The sequence below is a fragment of the Aythya fuligula genome, chromosome 3 (genome assembly GCF_009819795.1).
Source record: "Aythya fuligula isolate bAytFul2 chromosome 3, bAytFul2.pri, whole genome shotgun sequence".
In the NCBI taxonomy this organism is placed as follows: domain Eukaryota; kingdom Metazoa; phylum Chordata; class Aves; order Anseriformes; family Anatidae; genus Aythya; species Aythya fuligula.
In genome coordinates, this window is record NC_045561.1 from 40,852,195 (window position 1) to 40,880,175 (window position 27,981).

Genomic DNA, 27,981 nt, shown 5'->3' on the forward strand with positions numbered 1-27,981 from the left:
ATATAAATATTTTTACAATTAACAAACACATGCAAAACAAATCAGAAAGTAGAAGTCTTGAGTAAAGAATGACTAAGCTTACAAAAAATTACTGGTGTACTTCGTAATTATTTGCGGTCATAATTTTACCGACCTAATCAATCTCAGTCTGATTCCAAAGAAAAAAAATCCTTCTTGTTGTCACCATTTTGCTTTGCACAGAGAAATTTGTCAGTATCATCAATTATCTTTTCAATATGCTTACAGGGAAAAGGAGTTTTTCAGTGCAGTAACACATTATCTAAAACAGTGGCATACAGCGTAAGACGACTCTCTGCAAAGGAACAGTAACATCACCAAAAAAAAGTGATTTTTAAGTACCACGCGCAGAAAACTGTTGATATATTAACCAGCTTGCAGAGGGGAAGGCAAAAATGAAGCATTAACGCCGTTTTGTTTCATGCAACTTCCACGTGTCTCTTCACAAGAAGTGACAATAGATACAGGATTACATCTACAAACGGCAGTAGGGATGCGAGCAGTCTCTGCTGTTTTGAAGAAAAAGGAATCTGCATTGGCCAAATTTCTTTATTTCATATCTTCATTCAAGACTGTTAGCAAATGTTTGCCCTGTACACCATGAATATACAAAATTTATCTGAAGCATTAAATCTGTAAAAATAGAAACAATCCAGTCAGAGCAAGTGTAACTGAAGACAGAGCAGACAGTAAAGGGGTTGCTTATCTGGGCTGAAGATGTAGTCAGAAAGTGAGACTTACCTAAAAGAACCACAGATTATTAAGGAACAGGACTGTGTGAATTAAGATTTAACTAATTTGTCAGAATATAGGAGAGATAAAGGTAATGAATTTTATTTCAAATCAATAAGCATAATGTCGTCTTTTAGAGACACCTTGGTGGTCTAATTACATACAACTAGAAAACTCACTGCCTTCAGGCACCCTCATATCAAGTGCAAATCTGCGCAGTTATAGAATATATTTATAAAATATACTATATGCAAACATCTTTACAGAGCTTTAAATCAAGCCAAAAAGTAAATATACTTGATGGTACAACAGAAAAAAATGAACAAATGCAAAAATGTGGGCAGTTTGATTGTGGCCCTTCAAAGCTGGAGCAAACCATTCAGCTCATCTGCAACAAAAAGTAGATAGGATTTGCACCTTAAAAGTTGACTCTTAACAAAAGTGAAGAAAATATCCTCTGTGCTTCTGCAAATTAAAAAAATTAGCTTTCATTACATTTTTACGCATTGTCATTATCTTAAAATATCTTCTAAAGCACAATGTCAACCCTTGAATACCTAGAACCAATCACATAATTGACATGAAAGGGTTTCCAAGCTAAATTAAAATTACAAGCTACATAATTCTAAGGAGTGCAATGCTCTGGAAAAAAGCTTTAAATTAAATTATTTTACTCATAAAGCTAGTGTTAGGATCTTTTTTTTTTTGTTAAAAAACAACTGGAAGCAACAAAGCTGCGAGAGTACAAATGACAATCATTTTAGATACATCAAGTGTAAGAGTGAATTATCCATTGATGCAGACAGAAACATCCATTTGCTACATTATTTGCTTCCTTACTTCATTCCATTGCATGTACACACAGCTTAAGTATTAAAATGCAGAATAATAAATAATAAAACGGCTCAGATTACTAGCAAGGGGCAAAACACAATCTGTAATTGTGCTCTATCTAGTTTCTGTTTCAGCAGTCATTTGCTCTTGTAGTTTATAAGAAAAAACATAGTCAGACTTCCAAAAAGAGTCATTCTTTTCTATCAGAAACTCAAGTTCATTTGCCCAGGTTTTATAACCCAAGAGGTTTCTGTGAAGGAAGCACAGTGCAAATTATATGACTAATAAAACTTGCGTACATAGAAAGAAGTTTACTTGGTTAATGTTAACTGGTGTCTTTATGAAATACATTGTAAAACAAAGATTAAATAAAAGGACTGGGTTTATTTTATTTTCTCAGACCTTTTTTCCTAATCCCTCCTTTGAAAAGCTTATTGGGTTACAAAAGTCTTAAAGTTCCAGTCTTCAGCAGTTAACCATTATAAATGCTGCCAATCAATGCCAACTAGTGTTTGATTTGCTTCTTGTGCATGTCCAATTTCCTCTGTGATACTGTGCTGCTGCCAGAGTTTTTGAATCTTTTTAAATCTTTCTTTGCACAGATGTAAGGGATTTCCACGCCTGAAAAAGAGATAATACTTATCAGAAATGACAAAACACTGCAACTAAGCACAAACATTCAGGCATCACACAAAATATTGAGATAACCCTTTAACGCTACTGTCTCGACAGAACAAACCAACAGATATCTTCATTAGTGAACTGGAATGCTACCGGATCTGTTCTGCCACCCTCACTGCTCAAGGGTTCCCTCCAGCTTTTGGAAATCTCACGTACAGTTCACAGAAATCTGAACATAGGCTTTCAGCAATCTTTCCATGCTGAACCAGTTCATATTCTATTATTTTGACAAATTTCAGAAGTAGCAATGTAAACAGTATCATCCCTAAACTATTCTCATGGGAAGCAGAGACAGAAGATGAATCGATGCATTGGTATAAAGTAATCTCACAGTATTTTCACTTAGTATTAAAAGTAGCACAGATGATACAAATAAATACCCTACATATATATATATATATATATATATATATATATATATATATATATATATATATACAGTTTTCAGCTCTATTTTCTAGGCAACTTTATAGATGCTAAAAATTAATTTTTTTACACTTCAAGACAATTGTTTTTAACTTAAGAAAGATCTTCCACCTTTAATATAGAAACACACAGTAGCATTAAAATGTTTGAAAATATTATATGCAGCACATGTCAAAATATAATATCATCTGTAATATTTATTCAAATAAAAAGGTACCAGAGTATATTTTACAAGCCACTTAGCATTAAAACTCCTGTCTTTAAAAGGTATTTTTTAAAATAATATTTACCGGAGTCCCTGGTCTGTCTCTCCATAGTCATCAAGATAAGGAGGAGGATAAAAGCAGCCCTTTGTTTTTCCAGCTAAAAATAGCACCTGACATTCTCGTACTCTAGAGAGAAACACAGACAAGATTTTACCTATTGATTTTTAGGCACATAGTTACTCATACTTTCATAGATACTGTTTTTCTAATTCTCAACTACTTCCATTCTGTGTAGCCTGCATGGGAAGATTCTTAAAGGTACTTTTTTTTTTTTTTTTAAATAAAGATCTTACACTCTTCCTGTTATAACTCTTAACAGTCATGTATTATTAACAATCTGTATGAAGTACTCCACACAACCACAAGAAAACAAAGCAATTTCAATTCTCACTAAGATTTGCCAAAGTGAAAACAGTATTATCCAACCTTCCCTTGTATGCACATAATGACCTGAGACAATTACTGCAATATTACAGTCCAATGCTGCCAAGAGAACTGTAGATTAATTGTACAGGAAGACAACTAGAACAAATTTTAACAACAACAAAAAAAGGGCCAAGGAATTCACCTTGTTTAATACTTGAGTGGAAATTAACACACAGAAAACAAATCCACTTCAACATGAAATATGATTTTTCCATCTTCAAAGAAACAACCTCTGGACATACCAAAGTATAAAGAGGAAAAATATACTCCAATTTGTAGGCAACTCTGTTATTAACAAAAACCACCCCTACGATCAGGTTTATAGTACTATTAATGTCCACACACACTATCTAACCTAGCAATATAAGCAGAGGTATTTGGTTCCTTACCTAAGGAATATGCCCACTCCAGAACCACAAGTGTACGTATGTGCAGTACAGGCTCCAACATCTTCTCCTTCTAATTCAGTTTGACAACAGTAGCTCTGAGAACACAGCATGGTCCCACACACAAGGCACAATGTTGGAGCTCTGCTTTTATCACCACCTGATTTCGGACACCTTTTATTAAGCAAAAAAAAAAATAAATCCTGTTGTATGTATGATCTCTACATCGTAAAAATATTCAAAAGATTTTAAAAACATTTATACAGTTATACACATCCACCCTTGCAATTTCTATATCACTGAAATACAGCGTTTTTGCTGGAAAAGATGACACTCAGTACTTGCCATTAACTCCATGAGTCTATAAAAGCTTCAAAAAAACTGTGTAAGTTAGAGGTTTTCCAGTTCATCAAAAGGAGCAGAAGACTTTAGGGGTTCTCACTATAATTGCATACAACTTACGAGAAATTAGACGCTTGGTTAATGAGGCAGCTGTAGTCATCTGGAAGGTCTATTAACTTGTTGGATTCTCTTGCATAGCTAGAAGAAAACAATCAAATTAACCACTCAAAGTTTAAGAAGCAATACACAGTGATTTCAAGCACAATCTTGTTTTCTTAAGTCACCTAAACAGCATCTGCAATTAAATTATTATTTTTTTAAGTTTTTCTCTTCATCACCATTCAAACACTAAGTGGCATCTCAGAAAAAAGGAACCCACTTCTAATATCAGTTAGACTACCTCCAGTTTTCTTGTACTTTTTTTTTTTTTTTTCCATTTTTTTTTAATTGATTTGAGAATAAATGTAGGCAAAACATGTCATATATGTACTTTTAGGAACACCTCCTGATAAGGTCACTCCAGGTGTTAAAATATTTTTTCTGATCCCTTATCAATTTGCTTTACATTTTCCTGTCACTAATATTGAATGGAAAATAGTCTGGGTCTCCAGCTTAGGCAACTTGCATCCTGAAACATTCATGCAATGAAAAGCACCTACTTAATACCAAATATTAATATCCTTAGAAATAAAGTTCCAATGCCAATTACTTTTTTTGCAGATACTGTACATTTTAATATTCTTTGTCTCTACAAATAATACAAATTAGACTATGAAATGTAAATAGAGATTAGCAATAAGCAATGTACTAGACCATGCTGAGTAGAAAAAACACTAAGTTATATACAACCTGACTTAAGAAACATCAAAAGGAACAAGTAGAAAAAAATCTCAATCACAACAACAGAAAATTATGCAATCAAAAGTATTCTTACTGTTTAAGATATTTTGTTAACAGCCTGGTATTTAACAGCTGAAGTGATTAATTTTTGTCACTTAAACTTATCACACATACAATATTAAAAGTGACTTTATGTAATGTGTAAAATAGAGTGAAACGCAGGGGTATGTTTGTAATGACAGCACTGGGACCTTAATATTCACTTATAATTATTTGGATAACTGATGACCACTATTTTTAACCTTCAAAAATAAAATACTACAAACTCTAGTCCCACTACACTTTGAATTCAGAAAACATTTAATGTAATTGCTTAGCAAAGACATGTGCATGAAAAGCAAACTTTTTTTAAATAAGTAACTTGGTGTTAATTTTACTGAATGATTTGTATTATTTAAACAGATTGTGTAAGATGATCTTCAACAGTTAGTATTTTTCAACAGAAGTTATACACACCTGCTTGCAACAGCATACATTTTAAAATCATGTACAAATCTACTATAGAAAATGAAAGAAGAAATGCCATAGCCTCTGATTACTGTAGATCAGCCTAAATAACTAATATTTCACTTTGACATTAAAATGTACTAACGTAACCTGTATTTCACTTCCCTTACAAAATCTCAGTATTTCTTTGCTTATCCACTAACGTAGTGGATTAGTGTTTCAGCCACTCAATAAAACAGGACTGGTATTATGCTCCTAGAAACATCCTTTCAGAAAAAAAAAAAAAAAAACCACCAAGAAAACTTCAACGTTAAAGTTTCTCCCATCTGCTTAAAATTTCTCCATGTTTACCTGATAGCATGTCTCTTGCCTTCCAGATACCTTTTTACTTCATTGCTACTACACCAACTACAGGAAGAAAAAAAGAGCCTTTAAATTAAAGAGATAATACATTCTGAAAGCAAGTAAAAATTCCAGAGTACATCTATTCCATAATCTCTACAAAATGTTTTTTGTTTTTTTTTTGGTAACAGTTCTTTCACAAATGGTTTTAAAAATCTAATTCACTTCCACTTCAATATACAGACTCCTGGGAGAATACTTACAATATTATCTTGTGCAGAACTCTCTATTATGTTTAAACTAAGCATAAAATCCCACCTTACCTTTCTACCAAGGTGTTCAGAATCTCACTATTTTCTTGAAAAAGACAAGTGAGGTTGTTTGGCAAGGAAAGATAACTACACAAACGTTCAAACTGGCTTGTTCCATTCACTGTAGAAAAAAAAAAAAAAAAGGAAAAATCTCATAATCGAGTTTTTTTGAATGACATTATCTACACTAAATAAAATACAGCCCAAGATGGCACAGCTGTATTTCTTTTTTTTCTTTTTTCTTTTTTTTTTTAAACTGTATTTCTCCATGCCCAAAATGCAGTGTGAAGTATGAAAACTCTGATAATGGCACCAGACAGCAATGATGGAAAACTGCTGTCTGCTCTAACCTCTGCTGTGCACCTTTTCTTATCATACAGATACAGTTTTGCACTGGTTGCAAGCCTTCATTCAATTAGTTTTTCTCAGAAAAAGTTGAAATGTAATTCATTCTGTTAAAATTTTTTTTTGTGTCTTTTGGAAACTTGGTTTAGTACAAAGAGCGTTAAGCAGACAGTACCTTGAAGTTCCGAGGGTGCTGGGACTCCATTTAAGTAATGAAAAAACAAAGCAGAACATCTCAGAAAAGGCATGATTCCAGCTTTTAGATTCCTCCACAGGTGCCAGCCTGAGGAAACTTCTTTCAAGGCACTTAAGAGAACACAGAAAGAAAATTCTTTTATTTAATCATTTCAGTTTAACAGCCGTATTTACTAAGTCTTCAGTCATATTTCATAGTAATTTATTGACTTCAGTTCAAACAAGAATTATGTCTAGTGCTCATTTCCAAGCTGACTCTAAGAACAACGCTAAAATAGATTCATAACATTTTAAGTAACTTGAAGGGTAAATTAAGGAAAATGTTCTTGATATTTCAGATCCCAGCAAGTTTTCTCAAGCACTGAAAGACTGCCTCTTTACCTTCCTGTACACTGGCAAAGAAATTTATAAAGCGTAAGCACAGCTACTTCCTCTTCACTGCTAGTGTCTTCCTGATCCATGCCATTCTCTTCTGAAAAACAAAGGAATAACAACAAAAAAAAGTTACTTCTATAGTTCGGTCAGCAGGAACGTAAATTTTCAAGTTTTGAGAAAAAGACCAAGACTAAGCAAAACACTCCACTGGCCAACTCTTCTGCAGTACACCATAGTTATCCCAAGTTTTCTGCTGTACTTATGATGTGGTAAGTATATGCTACTGTCAACTCCATGAGGTGTTGGTTTACTTGTTCAACTGGTTGGGTTTTTAGCATATTTGCTTGGAGTTCTTGGCTTTTGGCAATCTATACCTTAGCCAGTTCCTCTTGCCAGAAGAGGCATTGATTCCTTATTCACTGCAGCTTATTAATTATGCAAAGCCTAAGCCAAGTCTCTGCAATAAAACTTCCAGGCACAGCTACATTAGCTGGAAAGCAGGACTCATGACTAGCTATGCCACAAAACAAAATAAAAACCTCCAGCATTAAGTAATAAAGAAAAAGAATGAGCTATCATCAGTACAATTAGTACAATTTATCCATACTTTATATGGACTGAACGAGACAGCACCAACGACTTTATTTTCTACAGTACACTGCATGTATTTTAATTTGCGTGCTAATAACTATTAGCACCTGAAGTGTTTTCTAAGTACAGACTCAAGTAATCATTTCAGTAAAAGATGAAAGAAAGTGGCATTACCTGTTGATGAGGTAAGTAAAATCTGTATTATGTGTGCCATTGTGACAAGATGAAACAGGTGAAGATCTCCAGTGCCAAGACTAACCCCTGAAAAATCCTGACAATGTATGGCAGGGAAAGAGAGCACCAAGCTTACCTGTAAAAATTAAAAATAAATAAATAGACAAACAAGAAAAAAAAGATATATTCCATTTCCTTTTGAATCTTTCCATTTTTGTTACTTATGCTGCAGCTATACCCTTTTAAGGCAGCATACACTCATAAGGCTAATTCTGAAGCTAAGCAGCCATTACTTAATGGAATGATCTTTTTTTTTTTTTTAAGAAGGTCCAAAGAGTATACATTTCTGTTTGTTTTAACCCTGCTTTATTAATATATATTATGGAATACTTACCAATAAATGAAACATGTCGATATCAAGTATGCATGGAAGATTTCCATTTTTTTCATTAGGCACCAGTGCTAAATATTTTAAAGAGAAAAATAAGTTTTACCAATTAAAAACTTATGTATACGAAAACATTTTAGTGTACGTCAGTTATGAGAGCCATCTCCTTGGTTAATATGCTTAAGGTACTTAATATACAGATGCATCATTTTTGTCCAGAAGTGTGAGAATTCAAGAGTCGTTCAACATTATTGAACAAGATTTCTGTCTACTTGACTACACTGTATTGAAATGAATGAAACAAAACCAAACTAACTACCATAAAGTTAGTGCTGCCATTAATAATACAACAGTGACTGTCCTTAATTGGTACTGTTTCCAGCGGGAGACAAAGTGCAATATTATTTCAAGTTCTGACCCATGAATAAGCTCAACTATGAGTGACTGAACAAAAACACGAATCACTGTCACAGAACATTAATAGCTTAAGATCTGACATATTTTTAAACTATTTCTATTAACAAACATTTCACCACTGCTCAGATTTTAAATGTCTTTACTTTCATAAGCTTATAGGCACAGACCTCAGCCCAAAATCCTGAAATGTACTTCCATAAGAAAAACATGACCGGAACAAGGGACTTCCAATAAACAAGCTTTTGTTTAGATAGGTTATCTTTATGAATAGCTCACAGAATTCTGACAGATCAAAGGATAATGATAGTTCTCCTTATTCTTAACTTTGTAAAATAAAAAACTAGAAAACATTTTCTCCATAAAAACAAAAGCAGTATCTGTACTGTATAGAGGGACTGAAGGGAAATAGAACTTCAAAGAAAAATTGGTTCAAGATTTAAATACAAAGAAAAAACACCAAACCATGCAGAATAGTGTACTACAAAGTTCCAGTCAAAGAGCTGGCAATATTTTTTGTTCAGCTATGCATACAAAATGGCTCAATCAATTATACTGCTATGAACTGATATGAAATAATTTCTCTCTCACAAAGCTGTCAACTGTTTGCTGAAGTAGGTGGTATTAATTCCACTGGTAATATCAGTGTATGCGTGCATTTTAGAAATTTTTCTGCTCTACTGATGGTAAATATTAGAAGTATCCTATTTCAGAATACTCCACTTGTTGCTCCTCTTCTCTCAACTTAACTATAATTTCCCTTTAGAAAAGCGATTCCACCATGGAACTTAACATTTTACACTAGAATCCCACTAATGTTCAAACTACTCTATTTAATTCTCAGTACTGTTATTAACCAGTAAAAAAAATTACTGTGCTATTTAGATAGCATAAGTCTGATTTCAGAAGTGTCAATCACCTGGAGCCTTTAAAAAAGACATCATGTACTGAGCCAACTTCAACATTAGGCTGAGCTTCAGACCTTTCAGCTGTGTTTATAAACAATTCAAACTTGGAACACTTTGGATGTTCTCAAAATTTTCATGCTACTGTAATAAGAACCATCTTATCACAGATCGTACATTTCAAAGGTAGAAAAGTTTGTAGATATATTACAGACCTCCACAAACATCCAATTTCCTTTCAATCCTATATTAACCTTAATTTCTTCCTTTTTAAAATTCCAGTGCATCATTTTTCATTTAAGTGTAGAAGACCACACTTTCTTTTCTTTTGTTCGAGGCACCATTCTAAAAGTAGCAATAAAAAAGCTGGGGAAAAAAATCAGTAGAATTCCTTCACAGTGAGATACCCATACTTCATCTTAGAACTACAGACTAACAGAAACGCAATTTTTTTTTATCCCACAGTACAACTAAATATACGGGTACACCTGTGAAAATTCTGGCTTTTGGTCTGTTACTTAAAACCTCTACATACAAAACAATCTTTGTGTAATAAAGACTAACAATCTTTAGGCATCTTTCTGTATCTTTCTGTTAAAAAAAATAGAATAAAGTGGTGAACTTACATGCTAAGAGAGTACAAAAGTGAGCCTGTACAGCTGAAAGAGATGAAACTGTCCAATGAGCTGCTGCAAATCTTGTTAATGATTTAAGGCAGTCATCCTTTAAACACAAAGAAAAGGAGACACTGCAACAGTTATTCAACTTCTTTAAGATGAAAACAGCCTTTTATCTTACAGCATTTTTTCAGGCCCCTCAGCTGTAGCTTATTGGAGCTGTCTGAGCATCTTTAAGCACACAGCAAAGATACCGATGTTCACGCAAATATACAAGTTCCCTTTAGTATTATTTTCGCTGCTACCATGAGAACCCTGGCCTTACTGAACAGTGCTTTTATGAAAATAGATAATAGCTTTGATAGATAATAGATTGATAATCAGATATTGATTTTGAATAGATTAATAATCAGATCACGATTGACTAAATAGTGGGATTCAACAAAGAAAACTATCAAATAACCACAACTTAGAAGTTAGACATTCTGCATTAAAGAAGCACAATTCTCTTTCTTCACTAATTCAGAGAAGAATTGCTACTTAATCCTTACCTGTCGACAAGGTAAATGACCAAACAATGGTTTATCTTCATCAGCTAAAATTCGTTCTGGAAAAGACAAGACACCAAAATATATTAGCACTATTAATCTAACTGAATTCCAAAATACATAAATAAGGAGCAGAACGAACACATTAGTACCTATGGTCTGTATCGTGTAAGCGCAGCTTCCCCAGCACATTATCGGTACACGTGGATCTTCTTCATTTGGATGAACCTTCAAACCTACTTTGTATGTTGCTGTACCAAAAGTTGTCAACATCTCTTTTATACTCTCAGAATATGGATTCCTAAGACAAAAGAAAACAGTATTACTAATTCATCATTTACCCTGCTGTCAGCATAGTATTTTTAATGATTATCGTTCATCCTGTAGATTTGTAATATTTAACTAAGAACTATGGTGTCTGTCTCTGAGTCTTTGGATTCTTTAACCTCTTTTCTGTGCTAGATACACTCCCCATTATTTTTTGATTGGACCCAGTTTCATTTTTTAGTGTTAAAAATATCCAGTGTTCAAAGATAATAGTCAAGACTAAATTGTGGGTTACTGATGACAACATCCATCATCAGCTGGGATAAGTGTCTTGCATTTTTGTGTGCAATTGGCAGATGCGTGTCCATACCATATAAATAATTAACATTTTCTTCCTAAGTCAAGAAGTGGTAGACTGAAATACAAACATAACATAATAGCTGAAATTACATATTAACATGCTTTGTTTTCCAGTCCTTCTTAATGTTTTACTTCTTGTGCTGAGCTATAACAATGACTCCTGTGTTACACGTAATACAGAAAAAAACACTAATCCTTGTGCTGAAATTTATACAAGTACAGGGTCTTCTCTGCACACTCGCACTTCACATCAAATTCTAATAAGTCATCTACTACTTGTGATTTGAAGTCCAATACCATCATAATAATAGGATCAACTTTACTAACTGGAGCAAAATTACTATTTTCACCTCAATTATCGAGCTCATAGCTTACACAAGTCACATACTATTTTCACTTTATCATTTTGAGAGGAAACTTTAATGTTTTTTTAAGACATAAAATACATACTTCGGTTTGTAATCTGGTCTAAAACCTTCAGGCAATTGCAGTTGATCCATTTTTTCTGAACTACTAGAATTACCTGTCCAAAAAAAAAAAAAAAAGAAAGAAAACACTGATTATTCATCTATATGTAGTTTGCACATTATAAGAAGTTGCAGAAGCACATCACCGGAAACTGAAATTCCAGGCTATTCTTGCCACTTTTCTAGCATCTCTCAACTCCACAGTGGTAGAACTGTACGTAATACTGGGTCTTTTTCATGAGTATAGTAACATTTTCACATATAGATATACACAGTTCTTCAGACTTACTTGAATGGTCTTCATCTCGAAGTAAATACAGTGCTTTCATTTGCTGGGATATTGTTTTGATCCACTGAGAGAGGTTTGGTTGGCCTGAAAAGTCTAACCTGTCCAAAAATATATATAAACAGAACACACATTATTTAAAGACAAATTATATATAGAATATTTCATAGGTATTCCACAATTTTGTTTCTAAAAGATTTGTCCACATTTTTTTTCTTTTTTTTATCTTCAGTTGTTTTCCTGCAGGTCCTACACTTTTTTTTGTCCTCTCATACCATTACAAATCATAAAATAACCAAGAATGATCCATAAACCAAAAGAAGGGAAGCAATCCACTTGAGATGATTAAAAAAAATGAAACACTAAACATTTTGGAAGACAAAAGTAACTGAAAGAGAATTTGCTATTCCTGAGATTATAACAGCCTTTGGTTCAGGTAGGAGGGTTTGGGGGTTGCTGGTTTTGGTCTTAAACTGTGCAGAATCCTAGAAATTGCTCTAACAGTGAAAGACTCAATCTGTACTTTATAGTGTTTGTGACTCCTGTTACAGTTTCCACTAGTGCTAAATTTGTTAAAAATTACAATATTCGCATCTCAAACGTAAAAGCCGATGCCACAACATAAAAGCAGAACTCATGAAATAAGTTTACAACAAATAAGAATTAATTTTGAAGGTAACTTTCATAGACAAAATACTGAATTTAGTTAGGGATTGTCTGGAGTTTTGGGATTCTTAAGTGGTTTGGGAAGTTTGTGTTCCTGTGTTTTTTTTGTTTGTTGGTTGTTTTTTGTATGTGTTTTTTTTTTTTTCCCTTTTTTATTCTTCGTGAAGACATTTATAAAGCAAACAGACCTGTTAAACAAAACTCTTGGTGGAGGAAGCAGAGGAATAACGGTGTTGCTTAAACATTCACAAAGTGGGCAAAGAAATTCACCATTTTCTACATCATAACTTGTATGTACTCGTAATCTTTGTTGTCTTCGTTGCTCTTTTGCTTGAACAGCATCAAAATATCTATAGAGAACAGCAAGATATTAATGACATCAATAAGATAGTACTTTAACATAAAAACATACAAATACTTAAAGACACTGGTTTGCTTTTTCCCAAACCATAACTAAGAGAATTATCTAAAGGAGAAAGCTCTACCCTCTGGCTGATCACTTATTACTGAGTGCAAGCTATCCCCAGTTTTTGGTATCCAAAATCCCCCCAGATCCTGAAGTTTGTTGGACCATCACAATTACATTTTATCCAGAACTTTAGCAATATCCCTTTATGAGAAAGCTGGGGGAGAAAGTCAGAAAGAATGTTGAACAATTAAACAAAAAAAATCCTGTTTCACGCAAAATTAAGGGAGACACCATGAGCATTACTCATGTGCATATTCCACTGAAGACCACAACAGAGCAGCACCTGGAACAACTGGTGGTTTATCTCTGAATCTTCTATGAAAATGAACTGAATATACTACTTTGATATTCAGCTCTGGGGTCCCCAGCACAAGAAGGACACAGAAGTATTAGAACAAGGTCAGAGGAGGGCCATGAGGCTGATCAGAGGGCTGGAGCACCCCTCCTATGAAGACAGGTTAAGAAAATTGGGGTTGTTCAACCTGGAGAAGAGAAGACACCTGGGAGACCTCACTGTGGCCTTCCAGTGCCTAACAGGCCACAGAACAGAACCTCTGCAAGCTCCTAACAGTCCTCACATGAAAGGTAAAACTTGAGATTGGGCACTTCAGAAGCCATGCCAAGGACCAAAGCAAGGACCTAACTGAAGTCAGTGGCATGAATATCTTGCATTAACCACATAGCATCAGCACCACATAGCACAAAGCACCTTTTTATCTTTATCCCCTCCCCTCAAAAGGATAAAAATAACTGAAAAAGGTTAAAAACACAGAGCAAGGCATAACAATGACTTTATGTCAAGGATGAGATTGAACTAGGTCACATATGCTTCTTGTTCTAATGAAACATGATGAACTTAAAATTTCAGTACAGAGCACAAGGAGCAGGAAGATGTCTATTACTGAGTAGCAAAAAAACTAAAACATTTGAACACTGAAGCTCAGATTAGCATGCACCATAGGGGATTATGCACATGGATAAATACCCAAAGGGAATGGAAGCTGTCATGTGCAGCTTCAGATTCTCCATCATTGTGATGTCAGATAGAAAATGAAACTTTTTTTAAAAAATGTTTATAATATTTAATTTTAAAGCAGAAAGCTGCTTTCATTCCTTTAAGACATTCCTTTTTAAGCTTACTATTATGGTATTAGCTTTGCAATTAAACTTAATGCATGCAAATAACATGACATGCTATTTGGACTAAACTTAAACATAGCTTTTTACCTTTGCCAACAATGAGCATGCATGATGTGTCCACAGCTACCTGTGTGTGTTCCACAGGACAGATCTGGGTGCATGAATAGTGGGTCGTATTTTTCTGTATTCAGAATAAAAACAAATAACTTTTAAATTGACATTTATCAAAAAGACTTAACTGCAGATGTTACTCCCTTCACATTAAAGTTTATCACAAAAGTATAGTATATTTGATGAACCATGATGGATATTACTAATTCACAACTGAAACTGTTGATCTCATTTTGAATCTGTGTCATTTTGTTTTGAGTGTGTGTCATGTACTTAGACTTCAAACCAGGTTTTGGGAGCTTCTGGGCCCTGGTAGAAGTGAAAGATTTATCAGCGGTTTTGGTGGTTCAGTACCATTAAATAAGGAGACTGAGAACATTAAACTTCGGGATCAGAATGCAGGATTATTCAGTATTTTTTGCATGTGTTTGCATATATAGAATCCAGAGAAAGCTTTGTAACAATGGCATTAATCAAGAAGTAAGCTGTTTCACAAAGATACCTAAATCCAAGCATTTTTTAAATTATCATTGCTAAAAGGCATTACAGATGATAAACCTTCGAGGAAAGAAAGGTACCATCTTTGTGCTTTTACAGCCATACATCAGTGCTTCTTTCCTCTATAATGCGGTAAGTGTAGTTTAAGAACAAACTTCTGAACTTGGATGTGTTTGTTTTTTTTTAATAGTTACAAATAGTTTGTCATAAATGGCTGCCACAACTTTTTTTAGATAATGTTTTGCAGTTATTTCATATTAAGACTTAGAACACGTACTTCCACATCACTACAAATATGGGAGTTTTGCCACTGATTACAATGAAGTCTTTCACAATTACACATTCAAGAAGATGATACTACTGCCTTAAGAGACAACACGGTCATTACAGTGACTCTGACATTCATTAATATTAAAGAAGACTCTGAATACTACTTACCAGGATCTGGAATAATTCTGTTTCTGTTTTTAGACAACACAGTTGATCTCTGAATAAATGCTGCCAAGACCATAGCTCTGCTGTCCACTTTAACTTCTTGTTCTTCCTGACACAGTATACACATAACAACTTGCCTGTGTTCAGCTACTCTAGTTTGCTCTGGACCCAAGGCTGTGAGTTTTGCATCTGAAATTACAGGGCTAGAACGTTCAAAGAAAACTAGTGAGCACATGATTTGGAAAAGAAAATACAATCAGATTATGCTTTAAATGTGATTAGTAAGCATTCAAAATTTATGTTAAATGCTCTGACAAAACATAGCTTTTTGGAGACATAAGAATACATGCCAAAAAGTTATACAAGAACACTTTTCCAGAAAAAAAAATTACATCCTCTCAATGGTGTATTACCCATTCCAATATAACCAAGAAACTATATTTGTGACCCTCCATTACCATTATATGGTAATCGCCTGACATAAATTCTGAAAGCAGTTTCCACTTCCCCACAAAATCACTAACATGCTTCAGTTTGTATTTCCACCTACAAGCAAATTTTCTTCCAGATCCTCAGAGGCATAATGATCATCTAGTTCCAATTTACTATGTTTAATAACACAGCCTTTTCAGTATTATCAACAAATTATTGGATGACTTTATACAAAACAAAATTATTTGCTTGTTTATGTTGAGTACTGTGAGGATGGGAGAGAAGGGAGAAATCAACATTTTTTCACCATCTTGTCAGTACCTGCAAGGAAAGTGTTCCACTTACTGCTCTTTTTGGTCTCAAAAAACACTTTTGAATAATTTTCCATCAAGACTAAAATAGGCACTTTTTAGTACAGTAACAATAGACCAAGCTGATGTAAAAGTTAAAAGGAAAAAGTTCAAGTAAGATTTCATTACCTATTATCATGTCCTCCAGAAGCTGAAGTATCGAGCTCCTCCAAAGTTTGCTGAAAGAGTTCTTTGTTTTCATTAATGAAGTGCCGTTGCATCTCCGACATCTGAGCCATTATCTTCTCCCTACGCAGTCTGGCAATCTCAGCTTTTCGTTTCCTCTCAGCTTTGTCTTTATCACGTGAACTCTGAAATTGTATCGTTAGATCAGTCATTTAAAAAATCATGTTAAAACGGACTATTTATGTTAACTACTGCTATATGTATCTTACACTAACATGTAAGCAATTAGAATCTGATAGAGACAAGAGAGACTATTGAAGTTTTTGCACCCTCTTTTCTTAGGCTTATAAGCATAAAACAGCTTGGGTTGGAAGGGACCTTAAAGACCATCTAGTTCCAACCCCCATGCCGTGGGCAGGGATGCCACCTACTAGATTAGGATGCCAAAGGCCTCGTCCAACCTGATCTTGAAAACCTCCAGGGATGAGGCATCCACAGCTTCTCTGGGCAACCTGTACCAGTGCCTCGCCACCTCCTGAATGAAGAATTTCCTCCTAATATCTAACCTAAATCTTCCCTTTTTTAGTTTAAGGGCATTCCCCCTTCTCCTATCATTATCTGACTGAGTAAAAAGTTGCTATCTTTTCTATAAGCCCCCTTCAAGAACTGGAAGGCTGCTGTAAGATTTCCCCAGAGGGACCTTTCTCTTCTCCAGGCTGAACATCCCCAGCTCTCCAGCCTTCCTTCATAGGAGAGGTGCTCCAGCCTTCTGATCATCTTTGTGGCCTTCTCTGAGGAGAATCCACATCCTCCTTGCAAACTGGTTTGCCTGATCTACAAGCTGTAAGATAGACTTAAAGATTCCAAAGTGACATTTCCCATATTTGATTCAAAACAGCAATCAGAAGCATAGTCCATGGCTAGTCACAACCTAGACATGTTTCAGATCAGCTGTTACAGCTTGTTTTTACCTCCTCCATAACATTTCCTTCTGTCTCAGCCACAGGACTCGTAGAAGAGCTCTCTCTTAGTTTCTTAATGGTATTAAAAGTCTGTAGAAGAAAAACAAAACCTCAGTTTGCAACATGAATATAACAACTATGCATACTATAATGCTGGCCAGATAATACCTAGTGTTAGATTTCAAAAGAAGAAAAAAAAGAGGTAGGTACAACAAATCAACATGGGAAATAAGGAAACCATTGCAGTACAAATAGGAAAGTTTTAACAAATCTTCTTTCCATAGTTTTGAGGAATTATACAAAAGTTTTACCTTCAATATCCACCTGATCATGTCCTTGTGCACTTCCAGATGAGGTGCATTTTGCAGTGTTTCTAGCATTGCTAGTATACTAGGGGAATTATTGGGTGCCTCTCCTGGTCCTGAGAAAAATGAGAATGACGATTTTATTTTTACCTGACAAACTAATCACTTGCTACTATTAAAGAAAACAGAATACAACCAACACTTGCATATACTCAACACCTAAAGAATTCCTTCAACAAACAGACAAACATGTAAGTTTCATTCCTCCCAATCTTTTTAATTAATACCCTCTACTTCCTGAAAGATTACAGGAATATGCTTTAGAAGCCTTGCCCACTTTTTTTTTTTTTTTTTTTAACAAGGCAGAATGCACTTTATGTACTCCTTGAATGTTTACAACTTGGGAGTTGCCATGTCAAATTCTTGCATCTCCCACCTTTTTCCAATGGAAGCAGCTTTCATATCTTAACTACAGGCACTAATTAGAAGATACAAAGGACAGTAAAGATTAAATGATTAAGAATGCAACTTCTATTTTTGTAGTTGTGACATCTGACCACATACAGCAATCTTTGTTAAGAAATTAATGATGATATTAAGAAGTAAATTTCATGGGAATTACTCTACTTCTGGATTTCTCTTCTCTACTACAGAAGAGATTAGGTATTGCTGCTACCATATCTACCATCACTGCTACAGATATGTGAAGAATATGTATATACTCAACTTCTGTTAAATTTAAGAATTGTTTTGTGTACTTATCTACAATATTGGAAACACTTTTTGATGGATTAACAGACATACTCCTCTCGTAAACACCATTCCAGAAGAAGAGAATATAAGGTACGAGCATTTTCAGTTGCTTAAAATTTGCTATGGAAATGAAGAGAGACATACTTGATATTTTCTGAGTAAAGGTGAATGTTACAACATTCTCCTCACTGAGATTCTCCAGATGTTGTTTTTCTTCTTGTAGTGCCATTCCAATCAAATGCAAAACCTAGAGAAAAGTTAGCAATTTCAGTCCTTTTCTTAAAGCATTCATATAATCTCTTTACATTGTTCGGGTAATTCATTAAAAGACAGGGAAGGCATACAGTAAAATTATATAAGAACACCATAGCTGAAGTTATTTCTATATATGTAGTTTCAAAGCTACATTACACGGGATTAACAGTATGTGTCTACAAATTCTTGAAACTTCGCCAGATATAAACACTTCATACCACTGGTGTCTTTCTGTTTGCTGTGCTGTCTAATCAGTGGGAATTCAGTGGCTTGGGATACGTTTCAGTATTTTCTCATATTCCTTAAGCTTTCTTCCTAACAATTGCACATTACTATTGCAAGTTTCTGGACAGAAGCACGAAGCACTTTTTAAATCCTTTTTATCACGTACAAAATTTAACTGACAAAAAGTTAAAAATTATTTATTTATTTATTTATTTATTCTAAGACTCTAGAAACACTATAAAAATAACAACTTTTAGGTCAATAAAAAGGCGCAATCTACTACAGCTGATCTAAGCAGCATTATTCCCCCATGTGAATTTTGCTAGAAGTTTAGCCTTCTTCCATTCATTCTAGGAACTGAATCAGAGACAGAGGGGTTTTCTCCTAGTCTTCTGTATCACAAAACACCATTTATTTCTCATTCATAGTACTTTGAATACGTTAGTAAGCAACCCAAATCTACAAACCTATGTTAAAATGCTGAAATCCATGTTCCTCTTTTAGCACATGCATAGTTTTAAAACAAGGAAACATACCCTTTGCAGCATGGACTCTGACCAGGCATAGCCATTGTGCTCTACTGCCCACTGTAGTATAGTTCCCATAATACACAGCATGACATCGGACTGCAGAATATTAATCAGACTTGCAAAAAGTGGGCAGAAAGGAGGCAAAGCTGGTGGTGGAAGTGCTGAAAGGGAAATTCATGTTTCGCACTTAGGCATTTAAAATTTGCAACACCCATATAAAACATGAGACCTGCAAAGAGCTTAACATTTTAACCCAGGAAGCCATACAGTTGCTTGATAAATAATACTGCAGGTAACAGGCTGTAACATTCAACATTGCTTGAATGTAACAACAGCTGAAGGAATAAGTGCTTCATTAGGCTGTTTCTACTATGGATCAGATTCCTCTCTGTGACCAGGAAGATAGAAAGGAAACTGCTACATTTTCACAAATTCCTGGCTAACTCAAGAACAGAACGTTAGTCTTAAAATTTCAGGGCAATAAACGGTTTGACAGGTAATTCCTCCCATCTTCTCTCAAAGAAATACCTGTATCTTCTCTGTTCTGTCTTTTCAGCTTTCTCTGTGCTTCTTCAGCCTGAAAGAGAATGATGCCAATACTACTCAAGAACAGTAGAAACATAAAACTAATAAAATAATTTATATTGTCCTTATTATATTGTTGCTGTTTCTTTCCTCTTTTCCGTAGCCTTAAACAAAAGGAACAAGTTTCCATGTCTTTTGAGTTTGTATTACTTTCTACTTGTGAACATTATATAATATCTGCATCTTTGAAATTAATCTTTCATCTTGAAATGGTCTGCATTCTTTATCAGCATAAAGATCATAAGACAAATTTGAACTAGAATGGTAAATGTCCATAAAGGTAAAGTGAAAATATAGACAGTTAAATTCCTTTTAGTTAAATACCATGTAAGAGATCCTGCAGACCAACTCCTAAAGCCCCACTGACTGATTTCAAAAGCTCTGTATAGGACATAAGACCCGATGGCACAGAAATCACTGCAGCATCTCAAATTTTGACAATGCTCTCAAGTAAGTTATCTTTAAAAAAATACCATCTGATAATACGTCCTCACACAGTAAAGCTCCAGGGGAAAAAAAAAATGAAAGGAAACAAATACAAAAGGTTCAAATTGTTAGTTACCTTTGATTGCTCTGCCCTTGAAAAGTGGTAGAAATACAGATTGAAGTTCTTGGTACATTCTGGTTTTAGTTCATACAGCCCTCTGCCAGTTAATCCAGGTTTCCTACCAAGAAAAAGTATTAAAAAAATATGGTTCATTGGTTACTACCATTTGAGCATAAATGGTTAAATAAAACAGCTAGAATACATTGCTCAATAGGCACTCTAAAATGAGTACTAAATTATGCACTTGAGAAAATCATGGGAAAAACACCATAGCCCAGACCTCTCTTTTTTCTTTTCTCTCACTCTCACTAACGTATGTATTTAATTTTAAGAAATAAACCATTAGAATAAAGGGAAACATACTTGAAACAGGCCACTTCTTCAATCACACTTTCCATTCCCGTCTCTCTGTTCTCCTGTGTTGAGTGGAAATACAAGACTGTGTTACTATAGCTCTTGGATTAAACCCATTCAAATACCATATGACACTAGATGAGCGTGCAAAACATATCTAGTACAAGCAATTTTACTGACACTCCAGAGAACACTAAAATATGTAATAAAAGAAATGTTCATGAATGCCGTATTTGCAAAAAGTATTTTGAAAAAGCATCCCAAATTAAGTATTGAATTTTTACTACTTTTCCTTGTCATAATAAACTTAAGATAGAAGAAAATCTTAAATGTTCCTTAAAATTATACTGCTCCTCTAAATTTTGACTTTTCAAATTAAAGTATTTAGAACAATGAACAATATTTCAGAATTTATCATTAAGAGTAGTACCAATATAGTAAAAGAATATTTTTTGAATTTTGACTACGCCCTGAAATATGTTTAAAGATTACTTAATAAATATCCTAAAGCACATTAGACTGCTATCCTACAAAAGCACTCATATTGGAATTCAAGTAAATGAATGTCCATGCAAATGAAGCATTTATGTTACACAAGTCATTACACTGCTCCTGATTTCATGAATTCTCAATTATTGTCAGGCTCTAAACTAACAGTTTACATTTCTGGATAGTTCCAGCAACCCAATTGCATGCATCTATTTAGAGTTTACAAGCAGACTGCAGATACTACTGGCCAGATGGCCTGATTAAGAAACAGTATTAAAAAGAGAAAAGAGCTGAAGAAGCCCTCAGGCTCCTGCCTCTTTCATACAGTTTCATCTTCTCCAGCCCTCACCTACCTTCTCCATGACAACTATTACTCTGTACTCATGTTAACTTTACTCTGCATAATCACACTGCTCCCATTAAGGGACATTAACTCACGTAAAAAAATTCACTAATTCACCTTATAAAATTGAAGGTTTTGTTTTTCAAGCTACTTACATCTTCAGGTAATGCCTTTACTAATTCACTGTGAGCCATTGGCCTGATGCTCAGCTGATGGATGATCTCTCGTTTGATTTCATCTGTTGCATTTACCTGTCCTATTCCAGGACTGAATCTTTCTCCTGTAAACAAAATGTAATAGTGCTTTATTATCATTATTTTACTATTTTAAAACTTTTTTTCTTTTGTAATTTAAAAGGAAAAGACTGGAAAATAAGTCTCTTGTGAAATCTTGTGTTCATCCACCCATGTTCAAAAGTTAAGATTATGTTAATGTAAGCTAGTTTCAAGTCTTTCCTCACCAGAAAATCAGAACAACAGCATGTTCAAAACAGAACTGAACTTGAGATAACAAGGAAGAATGCTCATTCCAGACCATTAAACAGACATGAAAAAATGTATTAAATGTATTGGGAACTTACCAACAATCATTATAATGAGGTAAAGCATCTCTTCTATAAGAGTATTATTTTGTTGAACAACATCCTGGTTTAAAATAAAGAAAAACAATTGAATTTACATGTTTCAATTAAAGGTAACGAGTTATTCCATATGCTGAAAGCATTTTCCTGCGCTTCAAAACATTATCTTTTTTCACTCTTAATAATCCCAAATTAAGCTCTACTGTAATGAAGCCACAACTGCCTTAAACTTCTTGAACAATGCAAAAATTATGCAGCAGTTTCTGACATTTATCATTTTGACATGTAAAATATTTGTGGATTTCAGAAATGGTCAAAATAACTCTCAAATTTTTAGCAAGAAACTGAACAGAAGTAGCACAAAAGCCTTCAGCATATTTTTGAAAACAATTTTGTAGATTTTTCCATAAAAAGTGTACATAAAATACCTTGTTAGTATTTTCTGTGCTAAATCTTTTGCCATAGTCTGGAGTACTAAATATCTGATAAAGTTCAAAGCGACTCAGCATTATCATCAGGAAGTGATTTGGATCCATCATAGACACACCTGTCTATTAAAGAAAAAATGATTATAAACACAAACCAGACTGGGTGTTATTTTAGAATGTATTTTATATTCACATACAGTTCACAGTACATTCTTTGTAAGATTCATTCCTCTTTATCCTGGGCATGGAGATTTAAGCAAGGTACTCTCTTATGACTCCAGTAACGCAACTGACAGCTCACATTTGACTATGCAGGGTGATATGCTTTATTAATTTTTGATTAAGCCTTTTAAATGTAAAATATTCAGGGTTATTCCTTCCATATCAATCTAAATAAAAATCAGATCAAGACTTCTGTTTAATTCAGTTTTGTCTCTACTATTCTGTTCCTGCTGATCCAACTTTTAGAAGGCATAATGAGAAGTAGTATATAGCACAAAGACTTAAAATAAAAAAAAATAAAAGTATTCCAATCATCATTAGAAGGGATGGAAGATTTAAACAAGCATTTCCAAGCATTCTGGCAGAGAAGAATATTAATGTTTCAATACAGTCATACATACTTATTTCCATTTATTTGCGAAGGACTATAACAGTACTTCCTCCACAAATTTTTCCATAAATACACAGATACAGTAAGTACAAGTCCTTGCACACACACAAAAAAAAAATCCTTGCCATTAAAAGGTTTTGATGAAGGATAAGCAGATGTACACAAAGCCTGCGTCAAAAGACACTAGATAAAATGCAAACTGGTATACATGGTTACCTGAAGCATTACTATGTCCTTGTCAAACATCTCTCTCCTGCATTTCACATTATGGTAGTAATAAATCTGAAAAAAAAAACAAAGATTTACAACCATTATACTCCATCTTCATGTATTTTTCATCTAGAAAAATAAACTTTGTTATACAGTATTAGTAAATAAAAAGCTGAAACAGTAATTTGAAAAAATATACAAATGTATTTGGAAGCAGAAAGTGTTTTTATATAGCTGGGTATTGGCAATGTCTAGATTGCATGTGCCTAGAATGAAAAGTCACGTGGAGCTGTAAGTTTTTATATGTGTGTGTGTGTATAAACACTTCAGAGACAGCCTATGTGCTGTCCAACCTTCTATGTGCTAAACTTCCCTCTAGGGGGACACCATTTTTCACCAGAATTACATAGAGCAGACAGGCATGCCCTTCCTTCTCTTCACCAAACCAATCAATACAAATGCCATAAAATCTTCTCAGAAAATATCCTGAAGTAGTTGTCTGAACTTGAGCTCTCCATAATCAAAAAAGAAAGGAATTCTAGATTGTGGGAGCCACAGTACCTAAGCTAAATTCATCTCTTTACTTCATGATGGGATTGTGGAATCCCACAACCAGCGGGATTAAATAGATTCTTTACATTCCTCTATGAAAAGCTATACTGAAATTTCAGATTTGGTGCACGTCTGTAGTAGGTTGAGTGCCGTTATTAATTGTACATGAGTAGAGCTTCAATAATGGTAATCACCTTACACTAGTTTTTGTTTGTTTGTTTGTTTTTTGTTTGTTTGTTTTTTTTGTTTGTTTGTTGTTGTTGTTTTTTTTTTGTTTGTTTGTTTGTTTTTAAGGCAAGAAGCATCAGCAGGAGGAGCAGCTTAAGTCAAGTACTCCTAGCACTAAAGTACACTTTAGATCATGACCCTGGTGGGTGGCACTGACACTACAGAACCCATTTTATAGTAGTTGTGCTTTAACCACCTCAGGATCTACTTTGTAAAAACATTAAAATTAGAGATGGACAGAGACTTTCTCCAGAATCATGAAAGAAATAAGAAATGAGAAAGAACCCAAGAAACACAGCGCTCTGTGCTGGTTCTAATGCTTCTGCACAGCCTTTAGATTTCACTTACCTTATAGACATTTAGGATTATTACTATTTCTGTTTTTATTTTAATATTTGAGACAAATATTTATGTGAAGGCGATGAAAGTGTTATCAAAGATGCATAAATTAATTCTGCACATCTTGCTATTATTGGACAGTATACAGCAAAAAGGCTAGGGGACATTAACTGCGCTATACTTACACACAGAGCACTAAATTCAGTAAGAACTGTGGCAATCCTGAGACCACAAAAAGCGGCTTCTGACTGAGATGTCAAAGATCAGTTTAAAAACAAATATTCAAATGATTCAAGTGCTGATTTAAGTAGTTACCTCACACAGATCTTACTGAAGTTAAGGCAAGTAAAGTTCCAAACCAATTTAAAAATGAGAGTTTTTGAGGTCTGAAGTTACCTTGGGGAGCTATCAGAAAACAGTGACTACACAGCTACTATGTACTTACCTGATTAACAAGAGAGAAGCCATTTCTTCTCCACATCCCTGCATGTACTTGGGCACACAGCACCAGGCATCGGAGAGGATGTTCTATCAACATAGGTGGGCTAAGTTCACTCTGTATTAAAGTAAAATGCAATATTTTGATATATAAGGAGAAAAAAGGAAATGGGACTTGAAAGGGTGAAGAATTATATTTCTTATCATTAAATGGTATGGGAAAACAGAAGAGAAGTAAATCCAAAGCACATATTACAAAGACTTTACAAATTTGTTTACAATGTACCCAATCAGCTTTAACCAGCCTTACACAGTCACTGCTCCATAGAAGTATTCCACAAGGGCTTTAGTTTATTCCTAAGGACAGTAAGTTTTGTATTTTAAAACAACATCATCAATAATAACACTGTCATTTTATTTCATTCAAAGGCTAAACATTTCTTCTGTTAAAAGGCAGAGATTTCCTCTGCTAGTTACCTTTTCCCCTCTTTTAATTTATCCTGTTCTTTTTAACTTCCTATTAAAGAGACAGTGGATCAGTAAGAACATGCAGGAAACAAGAAACAAGAAGGGAAGTAAATTACAACCTATACCAAGGAGAAGGAAATCAGGTCCTGACAGTAGTTTCTAAAAACAATTTCTACTATAAAAAGAAGGTAGTGAATGAAGAACCAAATACAAACCTTAAACCTGAGTCTTGAATTACTCAAGAGAGCAAAGCTAATTGTGTATGCTCCAGTCACGAGTATCTAAATATTAATCTCTTAAGAGATAAAATTACCTACCAAAGATAGTCTCTGTAAACAGCATGCGTAGCAAAAACAGTCCTTTGTTTTATTTAATAATATCCTATGCTCATAAAAGCAACTTCACCTTCAGTATTAATTACATTTAATTAATATATTACATTTAATTACATACCAGGGGTAGCAGCTCTGGAAACTTATATGCCACTTCAGTTTTACTCAGCAAAACATGCAAGCCTGTATGAATAAATAAAACACATACATATTGTGTACAGTATTTACTATAATTCAGAAAGGACAAAAAAAATCACCTAATTTTCTATCAGACCATTTTCTGGACATAACCACAAGCAAGTCTGCAAATGATCACCCTACAGTTACACAACTATTTCCTAAGGAGACTTGTTACAAAACATACATTTTATGGAAAATTTTTCCCACTGCATATGTATAAAACTTGCAGTGAAAGAGTTTTGCCTTTCTTTTCTGTGTCATATCCCCTCAGTGATAGCCAAGTATCCTTGGTCTATCAAGACAAGTTATCAACAACAGATATGTCATCCTTCCTACCAATCTTTAAGTTTATAAAATACTGTAACGAGGCCCCTATAAAAGGCTTTCTGCTTTGCTTTAAAGCTATGAGAGTTTTGCTTATAAATTCAAAAATTCGAAGTTATTCAAGTTTGAGCTGCATAATATTTTACTTAAGAACTATCTTTTTCACTTCATTACCTGTGAATTTATTATTATCTGATTCAGTTTAAAATACAATTTTACTTTTTTTCCTCCCTATACATAACCATTCAGCAATTTAGGCCAGTAAATTAGTAGAAAAATTAGGCCAGTAAAGTAGAAAAAAGACATGGCTTACTTTTCTGGTGACACATCTGATTAATCTGTTCTCTAACAGACTGTTGATTAGTCTATTCAATCTGACAGCTAACCATATTTCAAAAACAGTCATCTACAGACCGTATTTTGTTGCATTTCTTTTGCATCATGTAAGTTACAAAAGCAGCTGTAACTTCCTACAACACCCACTGCTGACAAATGCAGAGGCATGAGACAATCTTCCCCAGGCCTGAAACCATAACAACTTCTCCATCACTTGGGAACATTTTGCCTTAAGGAAGGCTATCAAACAGTTAGGAAAAGGCTGAAATGCACCCTATTCAGACTCTCAACAGCTGTTGTGTGGTTCATTATGTACATACAAATGCAAATTATATTTATGCAACATTTTTCATTTCCTGAAATATTTTTAAACTAGTTCATACCTGCAAGTAAACGAGAAACTGGGAGATGAATGCTAACTTTTTCCTGAGAAACACAGTATCTGATGGTCTCAACTGAATGTCCACACATACTGAGAACAATAGGCTGTTCTCCGTCCGTAAAACCACTATGACACTGCATCAACACAGTCAAGCATTTCTTGTAAGCTTCAATTAACACTTTTTCCTAAAAGGAAGATCACAGTTTACAAAGATTATAAACAACACAGAGCTCTGTGCAGTAATACAGCTAACAACAACAAGCAGGTTTTGATTTATTTTTTTTTAATCTTTATAACAGTCCTACAAAACTAAAATAAGGAATCTGACATACTGATCTGAATTATTAAAGGGAACACAGACCATGAAACTCATCCAGATATGCCTGACAAAACTGACTATTGCTAAAACTTGCAACACAGATGCAGTAAAAACCTGATTTACAACCAGGCAGCATTAGGTAGATCCAGAGCATGCTCCTCTAACTCCCTCTTCTCTGATAATACTAATTATGGCCCAAATGTTGTGATGATCAGGTTTTTTTTGTTTTTTTTTAAGGCTTAACCACATGCTTACATATTGGTCAGTTTAAGCCCTAAAAGATGTGTTTAAATAGAAAAAATGTGTACCTGCTCACAGAATGTTTTGGCTTATTGTGCAGTTACATTGTTTTGTTCAACTGTTACACATATTAATGGTTCATTCCCTCCTCTTGCCACCACCACCCCCATAGCCACATATTTGCATGGAAAAAACAATTCAGAAGAAACTTACATCTAAAGCACACCAGTCCTGCATCATTGAAATAACAAGTGTTAATTTCATCTGCAGTGTAAATGCTGCTTCCCATTCTGGTTCCATTTCAATGTGCTGTCCTACTTGACGAGTTATTGGATCCATACCCTTAAACAAAAAGAGTTGTGCATTTCAACAATATATCACTGTAATAACTTCG

General features: G+C 34.3%; 1 protein-coding gene across 2 annotated transcripts in view; it reads right to left on the minus strand.

The window, feature by feature from the left end:
• Positions 1-553: 553 nt before the first annotated feature.
• The window catches only part of UBR2 (ubiquitin protein ligase E3 component n-recognin 2), a 50,499-nt gene continuing 23,071 nt past the window's right edge, over positions 554-27,981 (minus strand). For both annotated transcript variants that reach the window (XM_032184034.1, XM_032184035.1), the window contains exons 14-47: positions 27,801-27,929; positions 27,030-27,213; positions 25,928-25,989; positions 25,014-25,124; positions 23,456-23,521; positions 22,627-22,749; positions 22,199-22,262; positions 21,774-21,898; positions 20,796-20,848; positions 20,448-20,550; positions 19,829-19,877; positions 19,307-19,461; positions 18,435-18,537; positions 17,544-17,653; positions 17,242-17,322; positions 16,274-16,455; positions 15,366-15,565; positions 14,406-14,499; positions 12,898-13,059; positions 12,047-12,144; positions 11,741-11,813; positions 10,816-10,964; positions 10,667-10,722; positions 10,125-10,221; positions 8,186-8,253; positions 7,792-7,927; positions 7,033-7,123; positions 6,632-6,762; positions 6,124-6,232; positions 5,810-5,866; positions 4,232-4,309; positions 3,773-3,943; positions 2,982-3,083; positions 554-2,205 (exon numbers count right to left, since the gene is read on the minus strand). In XM_032184034.1, coding sequence (XP_032039925.1) covers positions 2,064-2,205; positions 2,982-3,083; positions 3,773-3,943; positions 4,232-4,309; positions 5,810-5,866; positions 6,124-6,232; positions 6,632-6,762; positions 7,033-7,123; positions 7,792-7,927; positions 8,186-8,253; positions 10,125-10,221; positions 10,667-10,722; positions 10,816-10,964; positions 11,741-11,813; positions 12,047-12,144; positions 12,898-13,059; positions 14,406-14,499; positions 15,366-15,565; positions 16,274-16,455; positions 17,242-17,322; positions 17,544-17,653; positions 18,435-18,537; positions 19,307-19,461; positions 19,829-19,877; positions 20,448-20,550; positions 20,796-20,848; positions 21,774-21,898; positions 22,199-22,262; positions 22,627-22,749; positions 23,456-23,521; positions 25,014-25,124; positions 25,928-25,989; positions 27,030-27,213; positions 27,801-27,929 — 3,714 coding nt within the window. In that variant the 3' untranslated portion in view covers positions 554-2,063. The remainder of the gene's footprint in view (positions 2,206-2,981; positions 3,084-3,772; positions 3,944-4,231; positions 4,310-5,809; positions 5,867-6,123; positions 6,233-6,631; positions 6,763-7,032; positions 7,124-7,791; positions 7,928-8,185; positions 8,254-10,124; positions 10,222-10,666; positions 10,723-10,815; positions 10,965-11,740; positions 11,814-12,046; positions 12,145-12,897; positions 13,060-14,405; positions 14,500-15,365; positions 15,566-16,273; positions 16,456-17,241; positions 17,323-17,543; positions 17,654-18,434; positions 18,538-19,306; positions 19,462-19,828; positions 19,878-20,447; positions 20,551-20,795; positions 20,849-21,773; positions 21,899-22,198; positions 22,263-22,626; positions 22,750-23,455; positions 23,522-25,013; positions 25,125-25,927; positions 25,990-27,029; positions 27,214-27,800; positions 27,930-27,981) is intronic.